The following is a 24,437-nucleotide window of genomic DNA, read 5'->3' as shown; positions in this document are numbered from 1 at the left end:
ATTTTTAAAATTAATGGAGATCCTTCTAGGCTTTTGTTGTAGATATTTTATCAAAAGATTTGTCATTTGCTTCAAATTTTAAAGTTTATTTACTATAGCATATAAAGTATAGTGTTTTACTTTGTAGATTCCCAGTTATCAGTATGTGTCACCTGAAGGCAATTGTGTAGAACATGTTCAGACAACTTCTGCCTTTATTCAGGTAATTTCTGTTTGTAATAAAAAAAAGAAGGAAAATGGTTCTAAATATGTTTTCTAAAGCTTTATAATACCTTTTTGAATGGATATGTTTTTCCTAATTGAATAGAATGTAACTACTAAGATTGAATAGACTAAAATATTCCAGATATAAACTTTTTTTTTTTTTTTAAAGATTTTATTATTATTGGAAAGCCGGATATACAGAGAGGAGGAGAGACAGAGAGGAAGATCTTCCATCCGATGTTTCACTCCCCAAGTGAGCCGCAACGGGCTGGTGCGCGCCAATCCGATGCCGGGAACCAGGAACCTCTTCCAGGTCTCCCACGCGGGTGCAGTGTCCCAGTGCATTGGGCCGTCCTCGACTGCTTTCCCAGGCCACAAGCAGGGAGCTGGATGGGAAGTGGAGCTGCCGGGATAAGAACTGGCGCCCATATGGTATCCCGGGGCGTTCAAGGCGAGGACTTTAGCCGCTAGGCCACGCCGCCGGGCCCTCCAGATATAAACTTTTTAAGTGATATAGATAATACAATATGTTTTTAAAATGGTATACAAATTTTCCCAGACCTTTTTTGCTAAATTGAAAATATTCACTGCCCTCTTTTTAGATACCACTGTGATTGTAATACTGAGTATTTAGAATTTAATAGCATTAATATTTATTAGAGAAAATAAGTATCGTAAGTTGAAAACCAGAACAGTAATACAATTAGGTAAATGCTCTGTTTTTCTTTTATTTAACTTGTTTCAGCAGCCCTTTGTTGATGAAGATCCAGATAAAGAAAAGAAAATAAAGGAACTTGAGTTGCTTCTTATGTCAGCTGAGAATGAAGTTAGAAGAAAGCGAATTCCAACAGTAAGAAATAAGCTTATGTGCTTAGAGTTTATTGTTAGAATCTTTTATATGTATGATTGCTTAGCTTTCATCAACTTGAAGCAAATAGGTGTTCAGATTTTTATAAGGTATAATCAATGTTTTCAAAATTTTTAACTTAGAAATTATATGACTTTGATATGCTTCTCTTTATAATAGTCTATATTGGGTTGCTTTCTAGATTATATATGTCAAGCAGATTTAAGGTGAATTATTTGATATTTGTAAAAATTGTGTGTGGTTTACATTAAGCTGGGTTTTGCCTAAGGCCTTCTGTGTAACCGTGGCAGTAAATGGAAAATGTCAAGCTGGGGACTAGTGTTGTGGTAGGGTGAGTTAAGTCACCATCTGCAGCGCTGGTATTCTATAGCCAACTGCTGGTTCTAGACCTGGCTGCTCCATTTCTGATCCAGTTCCCTGCTAATGCTCCCAGGAAATCAGTGGAAAATGGCCCAATGCTTGGGTCCCTGTCACCCACATGGGAGAGCCAGGTTCCTGGCTTTGGTCTGGTCCATCCCTTGCCATGTGGCCATGGATGGAAGAGCGCTTTCTCTCTCTGTCTTTCCCTGTCAATCTGCCTTTCAGATAAATAAAATGAAATCTAATGTTAAAAAGCTAGAAATAAAGGAATTTAATAGATACAAAAATTTATGAGCTCCAAAATATTTTTATTCTCTGAATTTTTTTTCCTGTTTAGAATAGGAATTCAGTAAATTATAATGTAATCGTGTTAAGAGCATATGAAAAGGGAACATGTACGTTTTCTGGTGTCTAGAATTCTATCAAAAGAGAATGTTTTGTATGGGATATTGCTTTTGGTTTTCAGGTATGAAGACTTTTGGGTGAGATTTGGTTGATAAGAATAACTAGGATAAGTAAATTAGGATAGATTTCAATCATTCTTGAAGAATTAACCAGGCTCAATGGATTAAAAGAAAAAAAGATAATTTTGTAATTTGGAAAATTTATGTTTAAATGACGAATTAAAAATATTTTGAGCCTTTTTAAATGTTTAGAAAAGGATTTTTTCAGTTTGGGAGTTAAATGGGAGGATAACAAAATGAGTGTGACTGGGAGCTCAGAGATACTTAGTGAAATAAAATAACCTGAGATCCTGAAGAGGTAATATTATTACATAATTATTATTTTAGGAGATATTAGTAAAAATGATGTTTATTGGTTTTTAATGGGTGAGGCATGGTATAGGATAAACAATATTTGTCTTAAAACTACAAAAATCAAGGGCAAAGAGGAAGAACTTGAAGTTAATACTGGCTTTGTTAAAAGCCACAAATAGTAATGTTTAGAGAGTCAATATTTATAAGTGATAATATAATGTTTAAGACATTTGAATTAAAAAAAAACACTGTGTATTTGTTTGAGAGGCAGATAGATAGAGAGACTGCTAATTCCAGTCTACTGAGCTACTCCCCAGCAGATCCATAGCCTGGGTCTCAGTCTGAAGGCACCTACCTGAGCCATCACATGCTGCCTCCCAGGGGCACATTAGTGGGAAACTGGAATTCAGAGCAGAGCTAAAACTTGAATCTGGGCACTCTAATATGGGATGTGGGCACTTACGCACTACAGCAAATGTCTGTCCTTATTTTGGATTTTTTAAAATAATCATCTCAATTTTTTAATTTTAAGAGGAAGAATGTAGCTACCTAAAAGAATTAGCGTTGTATTAAGAAGGAAGAAATGTTATTAATTTCAGTTTAGAACCTGCTGTCTAAACTTTATTCTCATAAAGATCTGGTTGAGTAAAATATTCTGAATTCTAGAAGGAAGTTGCTACAACTAATAGAATAGACTCCATTTACATATGTTAATAATGACCACAATTTTGCTGAACGTTCATTATGTGCCACTCTTGTGGAGGTTTTATTAAAAAAAATGTTCTTGGTAATCACATTACTAACTTTTGGAATAGGTAGAATGTTGAGAGATTCAGATTATGGTGTGTAAATATAATTACAACCTGGTGGTTTTTCTGTTTGGCCTGCTTAGTAATTTTATGTTTTGTCTTTTCTTTTTTTTTTTTTTTTGTACCTAGAAACTCATTTGAAAGGCATGTGGTATGGAAGCTATTTCCTAGAAATTATTGTTAATTCAGGAGATGACTGTGCTAATCAAACAATTATTTCAATTTATTTTATTTTTAGGAACCTTTAAAACAGATGGAACTTGTTGGACAACAATGTTTTTTCACCTTAAGTAACTTGAAACCAGACATGTAGTTACTGTGTATCTCTAAGACATTCCAGTAATTTTAATTTTTAATAGTAATGGATATTATTATTGACTGCTTCCTATGGACCAGCCAATGTGTACTCTGTATAATATAGCTATTGACCAGATTTAATCTGTAATACATTTTAAAATTTGGTTCCTTAGGTTCCTCCATGTTTCAGTTACTTAGATAGCTGGTGGCTCTCATTTTGAGAAACTGCAATTATCGAAAATTTAATCATCCTAGGAGGTTCTGTTGGACAGTTAACATTTTGTTTCTCATTCATGACCCTTCCATGTCTCTTATTTTTTATTGTAAGGCAGTAGGAAACTAGGCTTGCAAGATAGGTAAATTGTCTGATGTTAAAAAATGAAGAAAAATGGCATAGTCCCTGATTTCAGAAGATTTATTCTACAGTGGGAACACAAGCAAGAAACAGGGTGTAATATGATAAAGTAAATCATAAAGTTTTATACGATGATATAGGAGAGGTGCTTAATGTAGATTCAGGTAGTCAGGGAAGGGTTCCTGGAGGAAATACAATTAGAGCTCAGTCTTACAAGACAGGTGAGAATAAATACTAGCAAGATAGATGATTAGGACAATGTTGTGAATGGATTAGAGACAATTAAATAAGCAAATAGAGAACTTGTGAATATTTCAGCTGTATTTTAAGTGAAAAATAGGAGTTTTCCTTCTGGATAGGTTAGGAAGTGCTCTAGTACAAGACATACAAAGGCACTGCAGGTTAATTAAGAAGAATTTACCAAGAGTCACAGGTACTGCAGGAAAGCATGGGAATGAAAGTGTTAGAAGACGAATTTTAAAAGGAGAAAAAAAAAGGTTAAGTTCTAGGAGTTTGGACTTTACACATCAATGTTTATTTTACCTCACCATAATTTTATGGGTGAAAATGTAATCATTAAAAAAAAGAAATGGTATGAAAAAACTTACACAATTTCTGAAGAAAGATAATATGTTTGCCACTACGTTTTTAGCTGAAATGATGTGCTAGTCTAGAGAAAAATTCATTTAAAATTTGAATTTATGCCTGCTTTGAGAAAAAGAAATAATACTCAAATTTCTTTTGTACTTTTAGCAGCCTGGAAACTTTTCTAACTGGTCTGGTAGTTTCCTCATGGATGATAGCATGTCTAATACTCTAAACAGCCTTGAGGATCACACTAGTGAGTTTTATAGTATGGATGAAAATCAGACTGTATCTGCTCAGCAGAATTCGCCCACGAAGTTCCTGGCCGTAGAGGCGAATGCTGTGCTGTCCTCTCTACAGACCATCCCGGAATTTGCAGAGACTCTAGAACTTATTGAATCTGTAAGTTGGAAAAATGTGAGATTCTTTTTTTTTTAAAGATGTATTTATTTTTATTGGGAAGGCAGGAGGAGAGACAGAGAGGAAGATTTTCTATCCAATGGTTCACTGCTCAAGAGGCTGTAACAGCTGGAGCTGCGCCAGTCCGAAGCCAGGAGCCCAGAGTTTCCTCTAGGTCTCCCATGCGGGTACAGGGTCCCAAGGCTCTGGGCCATCCTCAACTGCCCTCCCAGATCACAAGTAGGGAGCTGGATGGGAAGCTGGCCTGCCAGGATTAGAACCAGTGTCCATATGGGATCCTGGCGTATTCAAGGCTCGAACTTTAGCTGCTGTGCTATCACACCGGGCCCAAAATGCAAGATTCTTAAAAGCTCACTTTAATTGTGTATTTTTCTGTTCTGAAATTGAGTTTAAGGGACATTGACCAGTTTCATGTCAAACATTAGTTATTGTATGCCAGGCTTAATTTTATTCTATTTTGCAATCACTTCTTATAAAGAAAAAAGTTTAAATGTCTCTCAAATATGCACTTTGTATAGAATATTTTATTTTATTTAAAGATTTATTTTTATTTGAAAGAGTTACAGAGAGAAGGAGAGACAGAGAAATCTTCCATCCACTGATTCGCTTCCCAAATGGCCACAATACCTGGATCTGGGCTAATCTGGAATTAGGAGCCCAAGGACTTGAACCATTCTCTGCTGCCTTCCCAGGCCGTAAACAGGGAGCTGGATTGGAAATGGAGCAGCCACACGTGAACCAGTGCACAAATGGTGTGGCAGTGCAACAGGTGGAGGCTTAACTGGTCACACCATGGTGCCACCACCTTGTATAGAATTTCTGAAGATCAGACACTTAATTCACTTTTAATTATGGGTATACAAGTTTTACATTAGAGAAAGCTGGAGATTAGAGAAAATGATAAAGATGAAAATTACAGTTCCTCATAGTGGTGGGCATTTCACCCAGCTGTGATGTCCGTGCCCCACCTTAGGTTAGCTGGATTTGGTGCCTGGTTCTAGCTGCTGAATGTAGGTTCCTGTTAATGCAGACTCGATAGGCAGTACTGATGGCTCAAGTGGTTGATTCCTGGCCACCTGCATTGGGGACCTTGGTAATCTTTCTGATTCCTGTCTTTAGCCTGTGATCTGGGTCACTGTGGGCATTTGGAAAGTGGGCAAGCATACAGAAACTTTCAAATAAATAAGAAATAGGAAAACAAATTTATATTTCCAGAATTAGTAATTTGATGTATTCCTTTCAATATGTTTTCTATAGATAGAAAACACAGGCATGCACACATACATACATATATACACACTTAACCCCAAAGGTACACCCTGTGTTACTGCTTGTAGATTTTTAAAAATCTGTTTTGAGATGTATCTGTGTTCCTGTGTCTTAGACTTTTCTTTTGTCTTAGAGTTCTATAATGACTTAATAATGTCATCATACATTGCAAGAAAATACACCCAATATTCTGTTGTTGGACATTTTAGGTGATATCTAATTTATTGGTATTATCAATAACAATGTACTTATATAAAGGTTTTTTTTTTTTTTGGTACAAAATCCTGATATGTCCTTAGGTTAGATTGAATTTTTGGATCAAAATATATCATCATTTTAAAAATTGTTATTTATTTATTTGAAAGGCAGAATGGCAAAGGGAAAGAACAAAGAGATCTTGTGATCGCTGATTGGCTCCCAAAATGCCTTCAGCTGCCTGGGCTGAGCCAGCCTGCAGCCAGGGACCTGTAACTGCACCTGAGTTCCCTGTGTGGCCCAGGTACTTGGCCATCTGAGTAGGTGGAGTCTCCTGCATGCATGTTAGGGACTCAAGGACTTTAGCCATGAGATGCTGCCTCCCAGGGACTTTATTATCAGGAAGCTGGAGGCAGCCGTGGCTCAAACCCACACACTCTAATAGCGGATATAAGCATCTTCAGCACTGAACTAGCAGCACACCCTGATGGATTATGTTTTCTTATGACTTAAAATAATGTTTTCTCCAAAATGGAATACTTTAAACTTCATCTACTAAGTTAAATGAAATATTATTCTGGAATATTCAAATTGATAGAAAAACCATGCTCTTGGTCTCCTTGTGATACTATGGCATGCCATAGCAGAGTGCTGGTTTGTTGTCCTTCTATCCAACCTCCTGCTAATGCACCTGGGAAGGCAATGGAGGGTGACCAGGGCCTTGGGCCCCTACCGCCTATGTAGGAGACTGAATGGAGTTTCTGGCTCCTGGCTTAGCCTGTGCCAGCCCTGCTGTTACAGCCATTTGGGGAGTGAATCAACCAATGGAAGATCAGTTGATCGGTCTCTACTTTTTTTGTCTCATCTCTCTTTCAAATAAATAAGCAAATCTTAAAGAAGAAAACATAATCTATATTACTTAAATGATCTTTCTTTTAAAAGTATGTCTAAGAAAAACCTGTTTCTGCTGATTAAAAATGAGTTATGAGCTGTGCAGACCATCATCCTATGTTCAGAATTTGATTTAGTTCAGAATTTATTTATTGCAGGATCCTGTAGCGTGGAGTGATGTTACCAGTTTTGATCTTTCCGATGCTGCTGCTTCTCCTGTCAAGTCCACTCCAGTTAAACTAATGCGAATTCAACATAATGAAGGAGCCATGGAATGTCAATTTAATGTCAGTCTTGTACTTGAAGGGAAAAAAAACAGTTATAACGGTGGAGACAATGAGGCTGTTCCTTTGACATCCCCAAATGTGGCCAAGTTTAGCACTCCACCAACCATCCTCAGAAAGAAGAAAAGAACGCGAGTGGGTCAGTCCCCAGGCAGTGAATTTGGTGATGGTTCATTCAGTGATGGTGGTAATATAGCACTAAAACACACACCAGTGAAAACACTACCATTTTCACCTTCACAGGTAGTATTGTTGTTTTATGTGTATTTCTAAATGTTGATAAGCTGGGTTAAATTAGGCCTTTAGTATTTGGCTAGCAGTGGGTTGTTTTCCTAACACATAGCAGTAGATAACATACTTCAATCTATATTGGAATGCACACACATGAGAGCATATTTATGAAATGCCTCACAGAGAGACAATAGTGTCCTATAATTTTCAAAACTCAAAAAGTTTTCTTTATCATATAGTGTCATGTTTTAATGACTTATCAGAAAACAAGCCCAGAAAGATAAAAATTATTTGCTCAATGTTATCTAATGAGTTGATTGATGTCCAGTTTCCTGACTGTTCGTAAGATATAGCTGATAAGATATAAGGAAGATCTTATGTATTCAAAATAGTTTAGATTTTAGTTTACCTGTTGGTTTTACCTGCTTAATGTTCCTTGGAAGAAAGTTAGCAGGTTTTCTAGCCATGTCGAGAACCACCTGCTTTCTCCTCTGGTAATATCCCTAGGCAGCAGATGTTTAGATTAAGGCAGTTTTTTATTGAACACTTGCCATGTTCCAGGCTATGTGCCAAGCGCTATTCTTATGACATCTCAGTTAATACTTTTTGAAGAAACTTTAGCAGTTAGGGGAAATGAAATTCTGAGGTTGGACAGCTGTCCAAGATCACAGTAAGAAATAGAGCTGGATTTTTCTAAAAGAGTTTTTGACAAAGTTTAAAAAGCTTTATAGAAGGAAGAAAGGAGGCTAATGCTCAAATAGGCTTGAAAATGCTGGACTATTACTGGTGGTATGTTTTGAACCTGGAAGATGTATTAGTCACCTGGCTTCAGGGAATATTGTTGACATAAATGTCAGTGTGACTAGTACATCCATTCCTTCCCTGCCCTCAGAGAGCATTCTGGAGAAGGTAAGGCAGGGTTGAGCACACTAGCAGTGTTCTGCAGTAACATGCATGAACTTTTTGTTGCAGTGTAGATTCTAAGGTACTTGTATCCTATAGCAAAGAACTTGAATTTTATCCTGTAGAAGAGGGTTTGATTACTACTCTTAAAGTTGAGATATTAAGAGACACAAATAATGGAATTAGGATTCGTTCCAGTTGGAAGTAGTCTTGTAGTCCCAAATTCTTATATCATTGCTTGTGTTTATCAACTACAAGTAAATTCTTGTTTCACAATTGGATTTATGTTAAGACTCACTGAGTGACTTGTGTGGTTTAGAAAATGGATAATACTTGTGTGGTATCAATTTTGGGTGCCTAAATGTGCTGTGATGTGTTATAGATAGACAGATTTGAGAGGCAGCTGTTCCTTATCAGCAAAGTAGTAGTATTATGTTCTGAATTTATGGTACTTTTTAAAAAGGACATTTAAAATAATTTATTAGAAATAAAGCTAAAAATCATGTGTTTTTCTGTTATATTGTTGTACAAAATTGTGGAAGTTGACATGAGCTTTTTAAGGTTTCTGTAGATTCCTGTCTGACAATATAGGAATCTGTAGAAATGGTCTTTAATATCTGTTAGAAGATTGTTTCTTGAGTGCTTATTATGTGCTAAACACTGTGCCAAGAGCTGAAGAGGCAGTAATGAGCAAAACAGAATTTCTGCCTTTATGGAGCTTAATTTTCATGAAATGGAGGTGTATATAATATTATTTGTAGCATTTTCCTAAGATGAATGAGAAAACAATTTGCAATTTTTGTCAGTCTAAAATTTGTATAGAGATCTTGACATTCTAGAACTAACAAACTCTCTTCCTTTTTTAGTTTTTCAACACTTGTCCTGGAAATGAACAACTTAATATAGAAAATCCTTCTTTTACATCAACTCCTATTTGTGGACAAAAATTTCTCATTACAACTCCTCTTCAAAAGGAAACAACTCCCAAAGATCAAAAAGAAAACGTTGGGTAAGTAGATGCTAAATAAAGACGATGACAAGATGAAAAACATGTCAGTAATAATTTCAATTTTTGTCCGTATAAATGGCATGTGTCAAAAATCCCTATCTCTATAGCACTTAGAATTGTTTTAAAAAGTTCAAAACATTATATTTTATTCCTAAGGTACTTAAAATCACCTAAATGTAGTATAACACTTTGATTTCAAGCAAAACAATGTTTTTACATTAGTTTTTTTTATATTAGTCCTTTTTTAAAATGTAAGATGATTAACTGGAGTAAGAATGACTTTAGGGAGGCATGCTTAAAATTGTCTCTACAGTGTTTAAATAAAGCATGTGAATATACAGGAAGACTTGATGTATGTGTTTACCATGGCTTTGCTTTACTTGTATGGAATCAAATTGTGACTATAATGGAGATATCTAAATATCTAAATGATAGGTTTAGAACACCTACTATTAGAAGATCTATATTGGGTACCACACCGAGAACTCCTACTCCTTTTAAGAATGCGCTTGCTGCTCAGGAGAAAAAATATGGACCTCTTAAAGTTGTGGTATGTATATTGTTTGTTTTTAGGAATTTTCTTAGTTTTAATAGAGCAAATTGTGATTTTTTTAATCATTTTTATTTTTAATATTTAAATATATATGCACTGAGTTTATTTATAAGTTTGTGTTATAGTCTTATTCCTTAACGTGTAAATAAATCTTTGTTTTACTTATTTTGAATTTTACTTTGTATAGATCATCTAAAGAAAGAAAATCTAGTGTTACAATCTTTTTCTTAATACTAAAACCCACATTTTAGTAGATTTAGTAGCAATTTAAGTATTTTATTGGAAAAGAAGATTTACAGAGAGAAGGAAAGACAGACAGAAAGATCTTCTATCCACTGGTTCACTCTGAAAATAGTCACAATGGCTGGAGCTGAATCCATCCGAAGCCAGGAGCCAGAACTTTCTTCTGGGTCTCCCACACAGGTGCAGGGTCCTAAGGCCTTGAGCCATCTTCTACTGCTTTCCCAGGCCACAAGAACTAATGGGAAGTGGAGCAGCCAGGAGATGAACTGGCACCCATATGGAATGCTGGCACTTGCAAAGGGAGGATTAGCCAATTGGCCCATCACATCAAGCCCAAATAAAATTATTTTGATATACCTGAGCACTTTCACACAAACATTTAGGAAACTGATTGATCAGGGTATGTCTTTGAGGCTGTTTCCATTATGCAGAGATCACAAAAGCACAGTCCTCATTATTAATGGGAAGCTGAGAGATGATTATAATGTAGGGACTTGTCTTGGATTTCAGATAGAACATGTTTAGTAGTTCATGAATTAATAGAGCTGGCAAGTGGTCTAGTTATCTGTGTTATTATGCATATTGTTACCTTTGAAATACCTTAGAAAAACCTTGGAATTCTAGAAGACAGATTTTTGACAAGTCAGTTTTTGGGTAAATTAATTAGTAAATTAAATTCTTGCTTACTTAATCAATTTTCCACTAAAAGCATGTCACACACTCAAATGTTCTACTGCTTTCTTTTTTTCCTGAAATTCCTTTTAAAATGTGTAATGGGCTTGAACAAGTCTTGTTACTTATAAACACTCATGTTCCCTCTAGAGCTATCTAGATTTAAAATTTATATATATATACTTAATAAATGTAAGATTATGTTGTTTTTTTTTTCTTAGGGTTTATTTTATTCATTTAAAGGACAACTATAGAAAGAACCAGAGAGAGAGCACGCCAGGGAGACAAATATGTTATCCGCTAGGTCACTTCCTAAAATGGCGACAAAACAAATGAGGCTGGGCCAGGCTAAAGCTACATAGAAGCTCCATCTGGGTCTCCCATGTGGGTGTAGGGTCCCAAGGACTTGGGCCATCTTCTACTGCTTTTCCCAGGCATATTAACAGGAAGCTGGATTGGAAGTGGAGCAGCTGGAACTTGGAGTGGTGCCCATTGGCGATGCCAGCTTTACAAGCAGTGACTTAACCCATTACATCACCATGGCAGCCCCAAGATCATAATTTATGTACTGTTTACAACCTGTATTTTAAATTTTATAGTAAATAGTGCATTTATTCTATAATTACATTTGCATAGGTTTCAATTGTGTAGACTTACATAATTGGTTTAACTGACCTGTCCCAGTGTTTGACATTCATTTTAAGTTAATCATTATTTTGGAGAATATTGATTGTGTGCCTAGCAGCTACTTGGTACTCTGCTAGACTTTCAGGATGTAATGTTAAAATTATCTTGTATGGGTTTTGCCTTCATAGAGGCAAATTTGCAGGTAGGCATATTAACAATGATTTGAAGGCATCTAAAAGTTCTGTAGTGGGACAGGTGCTTGGTTTAGCTGTTAACACACCTGTGTCTCATGTTGGGGTTCTTGAGTGTAGCATGTGACTCTAGCTTCTGACTTCAGCTTCCTGTTAGTGCAGGCCCTGGGAGACAGTAGTGATGGCTCAGGTATTTGGGTTCTTGCACCCATGTGGAAGATGTGAATTGAGTTCCCAGCTCCTGACTTCAGTGGCACACCTCTGACCATTTGAGGATTTGAGGGAGTGAAATAGTTGATGGGAGTGCATTTATTTTCCTTCTTTACTCTCCTCCCTCCGTGTGTGTGTGTGTGTGTGTGTGTGTAAGCATGATTTGACCAATATGTGCACAACACAAGCTGAGCCAGTTCGAACCAGTACCCATATGGGATGCTGACACTGCAAGGTGGTTGAGCCACGCTGCCAGTCCTTAGATTCCTTTTTAAGAACATCCAGTCAGTGCCTAATGCAAAGGCTCAATGGCTAAATCCTTACCTTGCCAAGTCTGGCACCCATGGGCACCGGTTTGTGTCCTGGCTGCTCCACTTCCTATCCAGCTCCCTGCTTGTGGCCTAGGAAAGCAGTAGAAGATGGCCTAAAGCCTTGGGACCGTGTACCTGCATAGAAGACCCAGAAGCTCCTGGCTCCAGCTCAGCTCTGGCCGTTGAGGCCATTTGGGGAATGAGTCGGCAGGTGGAAGATTTTTGTCACTCTGTAAAATCTGATCTGCCTTTCTAATAAAAATAAATATAATTTATAAAGATTTATTTCATTTTTATTGGAAAGATATTACAGAGAAGAGAAGAGATGGAGAGGAAGATCTTCTGTCTGCTGTTTCACTCTGCAAATGGCCTCAATGGCCAGAGCTGAGCCAATCCAAAGCCAGGAACCTCTTCTGGGTCTCCCACACGGGTGCAGGGTCCCAAGGCTTTGGGCCATCCTCTACTGCTTTCCCAGGCCACAGACAAGGAACTGGAAGGGAAGTGGGGTCACTGGGATTAGAACCAGTGCTCAAATGGAATGCTGGCTTGTGCGAGATGAGGACCCTAGCTGCTGGGCTACCACGCTAATAAATAAATCTTCTAAGAAAAGAAAGAACATCCAATTAATATGTGGTTGTTGAAATAAAATCTTTAAAATAGAAACCTTAGAGAAATAATAATACTTAAAGTTCCTGTGTTTCTCAGATTCTAGAAGAGAAAAATCTTTAAATTATATATTCAGGATTGGGAGCCAGGAACTCAGGCTGGTCCAGTTCTACTTCTACAGCTGGGATCCAGGAATTCATTCTGGGTCTCCCACTTGGATGACAGGGACCTAACTAGTTGAGCTATCACTGCTACCTCCCAGGTTATGCATTATCTGGAAGCTGAGTTGGAGAGTGGAGCCAGGCTCTGATTTGTGATGTGTTTCCCAAGTGGCTTCTTAACTGTGTGCTAAGTGCCCACCATGGTTAAAATAATTTTAAAGGAAGTTTTACTTTTAAAATTCATTTTCTGTTTTACTTTGTTTGCAAGGCAGAGATAGAAACGGAGAGAGATATTTCCCATCTCCTGGCTCATATCCTTCTCCTACCCCCAAAGGTTTGCAACAGGTAGGGCTTGTCCTGGTTGAAGCTGAGAGTCAAGAATTCAGCCCAGGTTTTTCACGTGAGTGGCAAGCACCCCGCCATCTGGGCCATCACCTGCCACTTCCCAGGGTGTGTACTAGCAGGAAGCTGAAATCCAGAACTTAGCCAAACTTGAATCCTGGGCATTCTGTTAGGGATGTGGGTGTCCCAAGCAGCATCTTAAATCATTGAGCCAATTCCCTGCCCCTCTACTTCCAGTCTAAAGCTTTTGTAAGGGCTGTTAATTCTTATTTAGATGTGAGTGTTATTCTCCCTAACTTTCTTGGATCTGAATATAAACTGCTGGTCATTAAATCCTGCCAGACTGTTCTTTTATTTAGTAGAGATTTGCCTCTTCATGTCCTGTAAGCAGATCTTGATAAGGTTATAAATTTGATATAATTCAAAAACTTTTCTGGTTAAAAGGTGTTTATATATTTTTCAGTATTTGATTTTTAAGGCAGAGTGTCAGAGGGGTAAGATCAGATACAGGGAGTAAGATCTTCCATCCAGTGGTTCATTCCCCAGGTAACTGCAACAGTCAGGGCTGGGCCAACTGTAGGCAGGAGTCAGGAACTCTGTGTCCTCCACGTGGGCCCATGCACTTCAGCTACCATCTGCTGCCTTTGTAGGAGAGTTTACATGGAACTGTATCAGGGTGGAGCAGCTGGGACTTGAATGGGCGTTCTCATATGGGATGCTTGTGTTGTAAGCGGTGACTTAACTCACTGTTCAAGAACATTGGTCCCATGTTTACCTGTTTGATACAGAGCTGGATGAAAATGAATTTGATACTATTTTATAACTCAGCACACATTCAGCTGTCTCTCTGGAGCCTGTCTTCCCACACCCTAGTACACGATGCACAAAAAAGCACCATCCTGTATATCAACACAAACACATGCTTTCTTTTTGAAAACTGTGTTTCAGAGATTTAATTTGTACTTAAGGGTAGGTGTACAAAGATGAAAAAAACATGATCATTATCCTTAAGTAGTTCACAGTCTTAGTGATAAGAGAAACACATTAGCTAGTAATTACATACTATATGATAACAAAATGATGAGTGCTAGTGTGCTGCCAATTTGTTCTACACTTCCTGTTTTTCCTGTTGTTGTATTAGATTTTTGGAAAATAATCTTCTTTTTAGTTCTGAAGGTCCTGATTGAAGCAAGGGGATATAATAACTTCTTCAAAATGAAGACTTAAAAAAATATTTATTTTATTTTTATTGGAAAGTCAGATATACAGAGAGGAGGATAGAGAGGAAGATCTTCTGTCCATTAATTCACTCCCCAAGCAACTGCAGTGGCTGGAGCTGAGCCAGTCCAAAGCCAGGAGCCCAGAGCCTCCTCCAGATCACCCATATGGGTGCAGGGTCCCAAGGCTCTGGGCCATCCTTGACTACTTTCCCAGGCCACAAGCAGGGAGCTGGATGGGGAGCGGGGCTGCCAGGATTAGAACCGGCAACAATATGGGATCCCAGCGTTTGCAAGGTAAGGACTTTAGCTGCTAGGCTATTGCTCCAGGCCCCAAAATGAAGATTTTTTGTTTGCTTGCCTAGTATGAAGAAGTTGTCACACTTCATTGTGTGCTTGAAAATGTGCAATATTATTTTTGACTTAAAACACGAGTTAAGGACCCAGCATGATAGCTCAGTGGCCAAATCCTCACCTTGCAACTGCTGGGATCTCATATGGGTGCCAGTTTGTGTCCCATCTGCTCCACTTTCCATCCAGTTTCCTGCTTGTGCCCTGGGAAAGCAGCAGAGAATGGCTCACTCAAGTCCTTTGACCTAGGCACTCATGTGGGAGACCCAGAAGAAGCTCCTGGCTTCAGATCAGCTCAGTCCTGACTGTTGCAACCACTTGGGGAGTGAACCAGAGGATGGAAGATCATTCTCTGTGTCTCCGCTTCTCTCTGTAAATTTGACTTTCCAATAAAAATAAGTCTTTAAAAGATATGGATTAGTAGCCATACAGACTAGAAGAAAAGTAAGCCAATACAGGGACAGTATAAAAGATGTGTTTTTTATATGTAAGGAGAAAAAGGAATTGCTAGAAATGACTTTTTAAAATCCTTTTAAAAACAATTTAGTCGCAGCCACTTGCCTTCTTGGAAGAAGATATTCGGGAAGTTTTAAAGGAAGAAACTGGAACAGACATATTCCTCAAAGAGGAAGACGAGCCTGCTTACAAGGGCTGCAGACAGGAGGTAATCATACAGAGTTATTGTTCACAGAGGTCTTACTGAGTCCAAGAAACTTTGCCATAATGTTTCTGTGTAAACTGTTCCTTTCAGCCTACTGCCTCTGTGAAGAAAGTCAGAAAATCCCTAGTCTTAGATAATTGGGAAAAAGAAGAACCAGGCATTCAGCTACTGACTGAAGATGTTTCAGACATGCAGGTTTGTAAAGAATTATGTTTTTAAATTATCATTTTAAGTCTTAGTGGTTCTTCTATCATGGGAAAGTTTTCATTGATATTCTACATAATTCAGAGAAAATCTATTAATTGTAGAAATCCTTCGGCTTACCTTGTCGATGCATATGTTGTCAGAAAATGGTAGTTCACAACACTTTAAATTTCAGTATGTATCTTTGGTTCATTCTCAAAATATTTAATTTTATTATATCGCTAGAGGTTTTATTAGGATCCAGGTGCTCCTTGGAGGGAACTGAATAGGCCTTCCATTACTACTTACTCAGTAGTACCTCTGCTTTTCTCCATTTTTGAATTAGTTATTTTATTTTCCTCTTTGTTTTTTCTCTTAGTCAGAAAATATATTTTCAACATCTTTATTAATGATACCATTATTGGAAATACATGACAATAGGTGCAACTTGACTCCTGAAAAACAAGACATAAATTCAACCAACAAAACATATACACTTAATAAAAAGAAACCCAACCCTAACACTTCCAAAGTTGTCAAATTGGAAAAGAATCTTCAGGTATGGATTTATAAATTTCTTTAGTGATTTTTGTTGCTTATTCTGTGATCATTTCAGACCTACTGATCACAAATTATACTTTTTTTTCTTTTAAATTCATTAACTATAGCAGTAACTAATATTCACCATTGTTTTGTCACTCATGGGTTTGAGAGACTCGTTCATTAAGGGCACATATAAACAGTAATTGAATTATAGTTAGACTCTTGATAATTTCTTAAGCACAATTTTCTTTTTAAATGATTTTATTTATTTGAAGGACAGATAAAAATGACACAGAGAGATCTTCTGTGCGCTGATTCACTCCCAGATGCTGGCTAGGGTTGGGCTAGCTCAAAGCCAGGAGCCTAGAACTCAGCCCTCCTGTAGGGGTGGCAGGGACCCAAGTCCTTGAGCCACCACCTGCTGGTTTCCATGGGGCATGTTAGTTGGAGCTGGGGCTTAAATCCATGCACTGTGATACGGGCTGTGGGTATCTCAGGATTAACTTAACTTTGGCACCAAATATCTGCCCTGCTATTTTTTGTTTAAATGGAGGATTCCTAAGTGTACTCCTGACATCTCTTTCTGCTATTACTGATGGGTAGAGTCCTAATTGCTTTTCAAAACGAAAAATGGTTGAAACAGTTTGAGAATGATTTTGCTAGAATGAGAATTTCCAGGAAACTTTTTGGATCAAAAGTTGTAAAACTAAGTCTTTTTATTTATTGCTTTATAGGCAGTATGTAGTGTCAAGTGAAAATTGGACAAACTTTAGCTGCCTTACCTTTAGTGCATCCCAGAGAATTTTAGAGCTCCTTAAAGAGGAAAGTTTCTTCTTTGTGGCTAATATTCCTGACATTTAAACATCCTTGAAGATGTCATTGGCAGTCAATTATCTGTATTGATCCGCTGCTTTGAAAGAGCCACGTGGCACATTCTTTAAATTCATTTAAAATTATTTGAGTTGCAGGTGTTTAATTGACAGCACTTTGTCGAAGTTTCTTATTTAGCAGATCATAACTGTCATATAGTGATCATATAATAAGGAAAGAAAGCAAACGTAAAATTTACTTGTGTAAGGAACGTCTTTTTCTATTTGTAAGAGCATGAAGCACCCATTTTGGTTCAGTTTTTGACATTACATCCTTTAAAATCTTTTGTGAAGCAATAAAAACATTTCTGTTCAAGTGAAGTAGGACTGATATTATTTGTGGGAAGTTGGAGACAAAACTTTTAAGCTCTATCCGTAGGCTTGTGAACCACAAAGCTACTTTAAAAATTGAGTTCAAAGCAATTGGTTATAAGGCAGGCATTTGGCATAAAAGTTAAGATGCCACTTATTATACAAACACTCCTTATCAGAGGGCCTTGGTTTGAGTCCCACATCCACTTCTGATTCTAGTTTTCTTCTAGGGTGCACCCAGGAGGCAGCAGATGATGGATTAAGAATTTGTGCTCCTGACACTGATGGGGGTCTCAAATTGAGCTCCAAGCTCTTGGTTTCAGCCTGGCCTAACACAAGCTATTGCAGGCATCTGGGGACTGACTCAGCAAATGGAAGAATTCTGTCTTTGTGTCTTTTTCTTTCTGTCTTTCAAATAAAGTAGGGGGGGAAAAGAGATCATAAATATTTTAGTATGTATTTTTAAAAATATATAGCATTTAAAAAGAAACATTGCCATTATCAAAACATCTAAAAATAATTACTTATAAAATACCCAGTTAAAATAACTTAAAAATCTAATCATGAAGTAATATGAGTAGTAAATTTAGTAGTTTTCATGTCACTATTAATATTTCCTTCCTAGTCAAATTGTGAATGGGAAACGGTGGTGTATGGGAAGACGGAAGACCAGCTTATCATGACTGAACAAGCGAGAAGATACCTGAGTACTTACATGACTACCAGCAGCACTTCACGAGCTCTAATACTGTAACTGTTACTAAAACAGAACAAAATGCCCCTTCCTTACTGTATTCTACACTAAATTAGGTTTTAATATATTCTGAAATGGTTTGCATCTTTTTTCATATTAGGCAGGAAAAAGCTACTACGCCACAAAGTAAGGGATAGGTAATTTCATTGTTTATTTTTAAGAGATGGGATTTTTAAAAAAATTGTTTTTAAAAAGCTAGATGGGAAAATAATAAATGTTCATGGTTATTTGCAAAGTAAATTCTCACATCTTTTCTTCACAAGATCTATATTGCTATTCTTGATGCTGCAGTTTTGATATAGGTAGATATGGGTCCTTAGGGTCTCTGAAATTAGACTGTATGGAAAGCACACAGTTTTATGAAGTACTTTTGAATATGTGCTGATTTACTTGTATTACCATTAACAAAGAAACACAGTGGAATGGAATTCAAAGGATAGAAAGTTGCACTACTAACTTTTGATATTTTTCAGAAACAATAAAATTAACTACAGTATTAAGTGTATTTATTTGAACATAGTACTAAAACAGAAAGCATTGAGAAAGGTTTTTCCTTGTTAGTACAGAGTCAGTATTTTCTTCATGAATCTCAGAAGAACTGAGAGTTTTGTTGAATGTATTGTACAGTTTGTAGGAGCAGGAGAACTTTGTAAATTGGAAAAAAAAAGGTCTGGTTTTATAATTTATTTTCATTTTAAAGCTTAAATGTAGATATTTATATGTATACAGGGTGTCTAGAAGCCAGTGTTGTTTCCTGTTATTACAGCTAACATGGTGAAGAACAAATTTGACGTTTAAGTGTGAAACAGTAAAGTTAAAAACTGCAAAGAATACAATATCTATACTGTATGTCACATCTACCTAAATATTGCACTATACCCTTTAAATCATGTTGGTTATAAAATAGTTCTGAAAATGTACTAAATAATAATTTAATATTTTCTTTTTAAATTATATTGGGGGTCATATAAATTAATCTGGTGATTTGTATATGTGTTTGGAATTTTTGCATTTTGTTTAAAAATGATATGGTACCTTGGTCCCTAAAAACAGTCTACACTTAGAAATTTGTTGTATTTACTCAATATTTCAGAAGTAGAGAACATTATTGTTTATTTATAAAACTGTTTTGTCCTTTTATAAATGTTTTGTGTTTCTCTACAGGTTACAACAGTGCTTCAGTTGCCTGTTTTAGGTGTTTGCACTTATTTTACTTCTTGAAAGAATGTCTTTATTTGCTTTTGTGATAGAGATTTTATGTAATTTTTTGAGACATAATGGTGTGCTGTCAATTTAAACACTGGCAGATAAACAGAATTGTACACTGTAGTTTGAATTATTTATAACTGATGCACTCTCTCCCTCTCCACTCCTGAAGCATGCTGCTATAGAAAATAGCAGAGTCGGCTTGCTGCTATGAGAGAAGGAAGGAGCGACCACCACTTGCACTGTGTGAAAAGATAGAACGCAAATGATGGCAAGTTCTCAAGTTAACTGAGTGGAGTCAACCATTACCAACAAATTCTTAGAAATAACCAAAATACTACTAAGCCTAAAGACAAAACAAAAACAGCTCAGTATTTGCTGATTTATTTTTATGTTGATAGAAATGGAAATACTTAAGCATTGTAATGCTTTGCCTAGCTCTTCAAAAGTAGACCTAAGAGGATTTTAAACTACTTAAATAAATACACTTGTTGGTTTTTACATATTAGTTGTAGTGAGAAGTGAGGAGAATGTATGGTACTAAGATTATGCCTTGTTGACAGCAAACAGAGAAACCCAATATGAATCTTCTTAGCGTTCTTGCGAAGTATGTTGATTGCTTTCTGATTAATGAACTTCTCTTTTACAGAAAATTCACTTTGTAAAACCGATGATTGTAGTAAAACCATACTGGATCAGTTCAATTACATAAAACTAATTGTTGTTTTGTGTTTTAATGTGGACTTTAACCTGTTTGGATGTACATATTTCCCACCAAAGTCGAATATCTTGGAAGAGCTATATTTTTTTAAAGCATAATTTTTCTTCAGCATTAAATTATCCCAAGTGGTATTATATTATAGATAAGACTATACTTACTGAATATATTGCATGTTTGAATTGGTATTGGTTGAATCCTCCAGTTAAATGTTTTGTTGCTTTTCATAAAAATATTAATCTTAAATATATCAGGCATCTTGAAGTCACCTTTTTCTGTTGGTATTCATTTGAATTGCTTTCAGTCTGTTATAAAGGTGTCACATATACATGTAGCAGCCTTACTTGCATGAAAACTGACTACACATTTATAATACTGCATTTTGTTGTAAGGTGTTCACATTAATACAGCAGTTACCATGACTAACTTGAGCTTTTTCATGTATGAAAAACTCCATTATATGAAAATCTTGCATATAATGTGGACATATATTAACATCCAAAATAAAGCATCTGTGTACAAGCTGACTTGGTATTGATTATTGCTCTTTTGTTTTGTGTTTTGTAGAATTAAAGCCTTAGGAATTGATCACACATTCTGTTCTTAGGCTTTTTTTTTTTTCCTTCAAATTGCTTTTATAGGAGACTTGGTCTGTTAACACAGTGTGAACTGCTTACTGAACCTCATTTGGTACCAGATTTTGAACTGCTTTTTAGATGCTTCCATACAATTGGTCTGTTGACATCTTGAATGTAACATCTCTAAAGCAGATTCCTTTTTCGCAACTTGAATCTGTGCTTCCTTTGATTCTGCCTCTGACTATTGCCTTTTCTTCATTAACCCGCTGAGCAACCTCTCTCCCCTCCAACACTGAAATCTATAGTAAATTCTCAACCTGTGGAAGTCCACTGTTTGTTGAGTCATTGGGCTTTTGCTGTGATCTCCACCATAAGTAACTGCAGTGGCATTGGAGTCTCATCTGGAAAAGGCCGGTGGTCTCTGCAGTATGACATCACCTCCTTGAATGCTTTGTCAGCCAGATTCTACCATCAACCTTCTAGGCTTAGAAATTTGTTGAAGTTGTTAACTCACTAAAAGTGAGTTTCCACTCAATGGAAAGCTTATCTCAGGTTTGTAAGGTTTGTAAGACTGATGCGTGAAACTGCATTGCCAACTGCTTAGTGAATGGTGTGAAATAAAACTACTAAGAGGACTAGGCATGTGTTCTTTAATGTGAACAGAAGGGAACAAATATAAAACAGATCTAAACACATCTCTCATTGAAACCCTCCTGTAAGTAATAATTCTCCTTCACTTCCTCTCCTGGATCTGCCCAGCCTTTCCACACTTCATTTGTCAAGCACGCTGGTGACTTGGATCTTTCAAGAACATGTATGCGTGTGTGGTGCCTCTGCTTCCGTGGCTGGGTTTGTAAAATTCTGAGTGCCTGCTTGTCTTTGTTTCCCTGAACTCTCAAAATCTGATTCAGTCCTCGGCACAGGTCTGTAAACCACTTCCTGGCTGTGTAGGCTTCCATAAAACCTTTGTGCTAGACTCTGTATTTCTGGGACGTAAGAATTACTATTACAACACTGACATTTCTGTAGCATGATATTTAGAAAAACCTCACTAAATGTTAAATTGAATTTTAGGATATGTGGTGCTGAAGCAAGCACTAAACTGAATTTTTAAAAGCAGTTATGACTGTTAGAATATTAACTGAAAATGATGTAAATGTGAAATTACATAGTGTAAACTAGTTTTACAGCAAAAAAAAGCCTGTTACTTAAAAATCATATGCTCTTTTTATAAACATGTAATTTCTCTGCTTAGCTAGTAATAGAGGGAAAGGCCTGCCAGCTAAGCAAACCATTAACTTTTAATGTAAAACATGATAGTAGGCAAAGATGTACTTCTTGATGTATTCTGAGGTGAAAATTTATTATACTTAGATATAAATGGAACCAGGTGAAGTTCATTGGAACATACCTTCTCCTATCTTTTAAAAAATAAGTATATATATAGTCAAAGCTATGTCTGATTTGTCAGCAGAAAGCCAAGAGAAAATACACTTGAAAAAGAATTAACATGTGGCTAATGTGTCTAGAAGAGTGTTTTGAAAATTTTTTTAGCATCTTGGCACAAGTACAGTAAAGGCTGTTGACTTTGAGTAAACAGTGTTTAAAGTAGTGAAGTGTACTTCTCTTGTTTCTGAAATCCTCAGAGTTGGTGTGCTTATTCAGGTTCCAAGTACACAATGTACTAGATTTGATTGGATTTTCCTGGCCAGCAGAGAGAAAGAAGGTGGGGGATTCACTTCTTTCATATTTAACTGCTGTAATATTGCCAGCCATAGCTCAAAGGTTTGAAGAGATTCTGACATAAGCCCTAATGTGGTTAACATTTATTTAAACCCTTTGCTAGTTAATGGGAATACTAAGGTGAATAACCTATAACCCTTTCCTTAAGGAAGTTGATATTCTAGAAGGGTAGAGGAGTAGCATTTATTCTCCCATGGCCAGAAGTGAGATGGATCAAGCAGCCGAATTCCCTGTTGAATGCTTTAATGTTCATTGTGAATAGAGAAATATTAGTATTCTGCCTAAATAGTGTAACTTCCTCCTGTCCCTCATGCATGTATGCAGAATTGACTGGGTTAGGTTGTTCAGTGGTTTCTTGCACCATCCAGGAAATTCACGGACTAAAAGTTTTGAGCTAACAGTTTTTACCGTTTGCCAGCTACTGTGATAAACCTTTTACATCCATTGTCTCGTTTAATGCTCACATCATTCAATCCTCTAAGGTAAACAGTAATACAACTAACTCAAAACTTATTTTTTTGGAAATCAATGTGAGCTCTCCCCTGATTCAAATATGCAACCACTTGAAGTCCCAGGAGCTGGAAATCAATCAAGGTCCACCGCCCGGTGACAGACCCAGTTACTTCAACTATCATTGCTGGCTTAAGGGCTGAACTGGGCTCACATACCAAATTGCCAAACCTAGAATTGATTCATCTTGAATTGGCTGAGTGGGGCTAATGTAATCCCAGGGATCTTTAAAAGACAAGCATAAGAGATTGGACTCCAGAAAAAAAAAAAATGTTCCAGGGCTGTACCATTAGAGAGGTTCATCAGATCATCAGACATTTCTGGCTTTGGAAGTGGCAGCAGGTGAAATAAATCAAGGGACGTGGGTGACCTCTAGAAACTAGAAAATGCCAGAAAATGGAGTCTGCCTCAGACCTCCACAAGGATTAGCAGGCCTGCTGACCTTGATTGTAGCCCATGGAAACTCACTTCAAACTTATGAGTTCCAGGCTGCAAGACAATAACCTTGTGTTGTATTAAGCCACTAAATTTATAGTCATTGTTATAACAGCAATAGGAAATTAATATGGCCTAGTGTAGTGCAGTAATTTCTCATTTTATAGAAAGCTAGTGTCTTTCTTCAAGTTTCTGTGACCAAAATTAACAGGTTACAGTGGCTTGAATAAAATAAACTGATATCCCTTGAGCAGAAATGATAGAATACTGAGTCAGAGCCAAGTGGATGACAAGAATTCAACCAATCTAGAAGTGAAATTGTCTAAGGAAAAATCTATAGACTTGCTGTAATGGAGACAATGACATTATTTATTATTTATGTGTTTTTTAATTTGAAAGGCAGAGTTGCAGAAAGAAGGAGAGACAGGGAAACAGGAAGACCTTCCATCTGCTGGTTCATTCCTCACATGGCTGCAATGGCTGGAGCTGAGCCCATCTGAAGTCAGAAGCAGGAGCTCTTCCAGGTCTCTCACATGGGTGCAGGGACCCAAGGCTTTGGACCATCCATCCTCCACTGCTATCCCAGGCGATTAGCAGGGAGTTGGATGGGAAATGGAGCAACCAGAACAAAAAAGTCAGTGCCCATATGGGATGCTGGTGCTGCAGGTGCAACATTAGCCTGTTACACCAACTTGTCAGCCCCTATTACATTATTTTTAAAGAATTTACCCAGTAACTGAAATTACAAACCTTTGGCCGTTTCAAGTTTTGTTTTGTTTGGTGGGTTTTGTTGTTGCTGTTGTTTGTTTTTGACTTTTTGGACTATTTTACTGTAAGACATCATGGTAAGAGTAAACACAATACGTTATTTGAAAGGCATAGGGACAGAGAGAGAAGGAGAATTTTCCATCTGCTGATTCACTTCCCTAATGATTGCAGTTGCCCGTCTGGGCCAAGCTGAAACCAGGAGCTGGAAATTCCATCTTGGTTTCCCTTGTAGGTG

At 37.0% G+C, this 24,437-nt stretch overlaps 1 protein-coding gene across 10 annotated transcripts in view; it reads left to right on the top strand.

The window, feature by feature from the left end:
- MYBL1 (MYB proto-oncogene like 1) overlaps positions 1–20,088 on the top strand; it is a 40,058-nt gene extending 19,970 nt beyond the window's left edge. The window contains exons 7-17 of one of the 10 annotated variants that reach the window (XM_058668693.1): positions 128–202; positions 953–1,054; positions 4,408–4,638; positions 7,170–7,538; positions 9,296–9,438; positions 9,874–9,988; positions 15,470–15,586; positions 15,674–15,778; positions 16,146–16,325; positions 18,116–18,240; positions 19,409–20,087. In XM_058668693.1, the coding sequence (XP_058524676.1) occupies positions 128–202; positions 953–1,054; positions 4,408–4,638; positions 7,170–7,538; positions 9,296–9,438; positions 9,874–9,988; positions 15,470–15,586; positions 15,674–15,778; positions 16,146–16,325; positions 18,116–18,240; positions 19,409–19,439 (1,593 nt within the window). In that variant the 3' untranslated portion in view covers positions 19,440–20,087. Of the gene's footprint in view, positions 1–127; positions 203–949; positions 1,055–4,404; positions 4,639–7,169; positions 7,539–9,295; positions 9,439–9,873; positions 9,989–15,469; positions 15,587–15,673; positions 15,779–16,145; positions 16,326–18,115; positions 18,303–19,408 lie in introns of those variants that run through there. The other 9 variants (XM_058668695.1, XM_058668692.1, XM_058668691.1 and 6 more) reach the window with 9 other exon arrangements.
- Positions 20,089–24,437: the final 4,349 nt, after the last annotated feature.

Source organism: Ochotona princeps, chromosome 9 (assembly GCF_030435755.1).
Source record: "Ochotona princeps isolate mOchPri1 chromosome 9, mOchPri1.hap1, whole genome shotgun sequence".
NCBI lineage: Eukaryota > Metazoa > Chordata > Mammalia > Lagomorpha > Ochotonidae > Ochotona > Ochotona princeps.
Note: the sequence above shows the minus strand (reverse complement) of the source record. Positions and strands in the feature narration are given on the sequence as shown.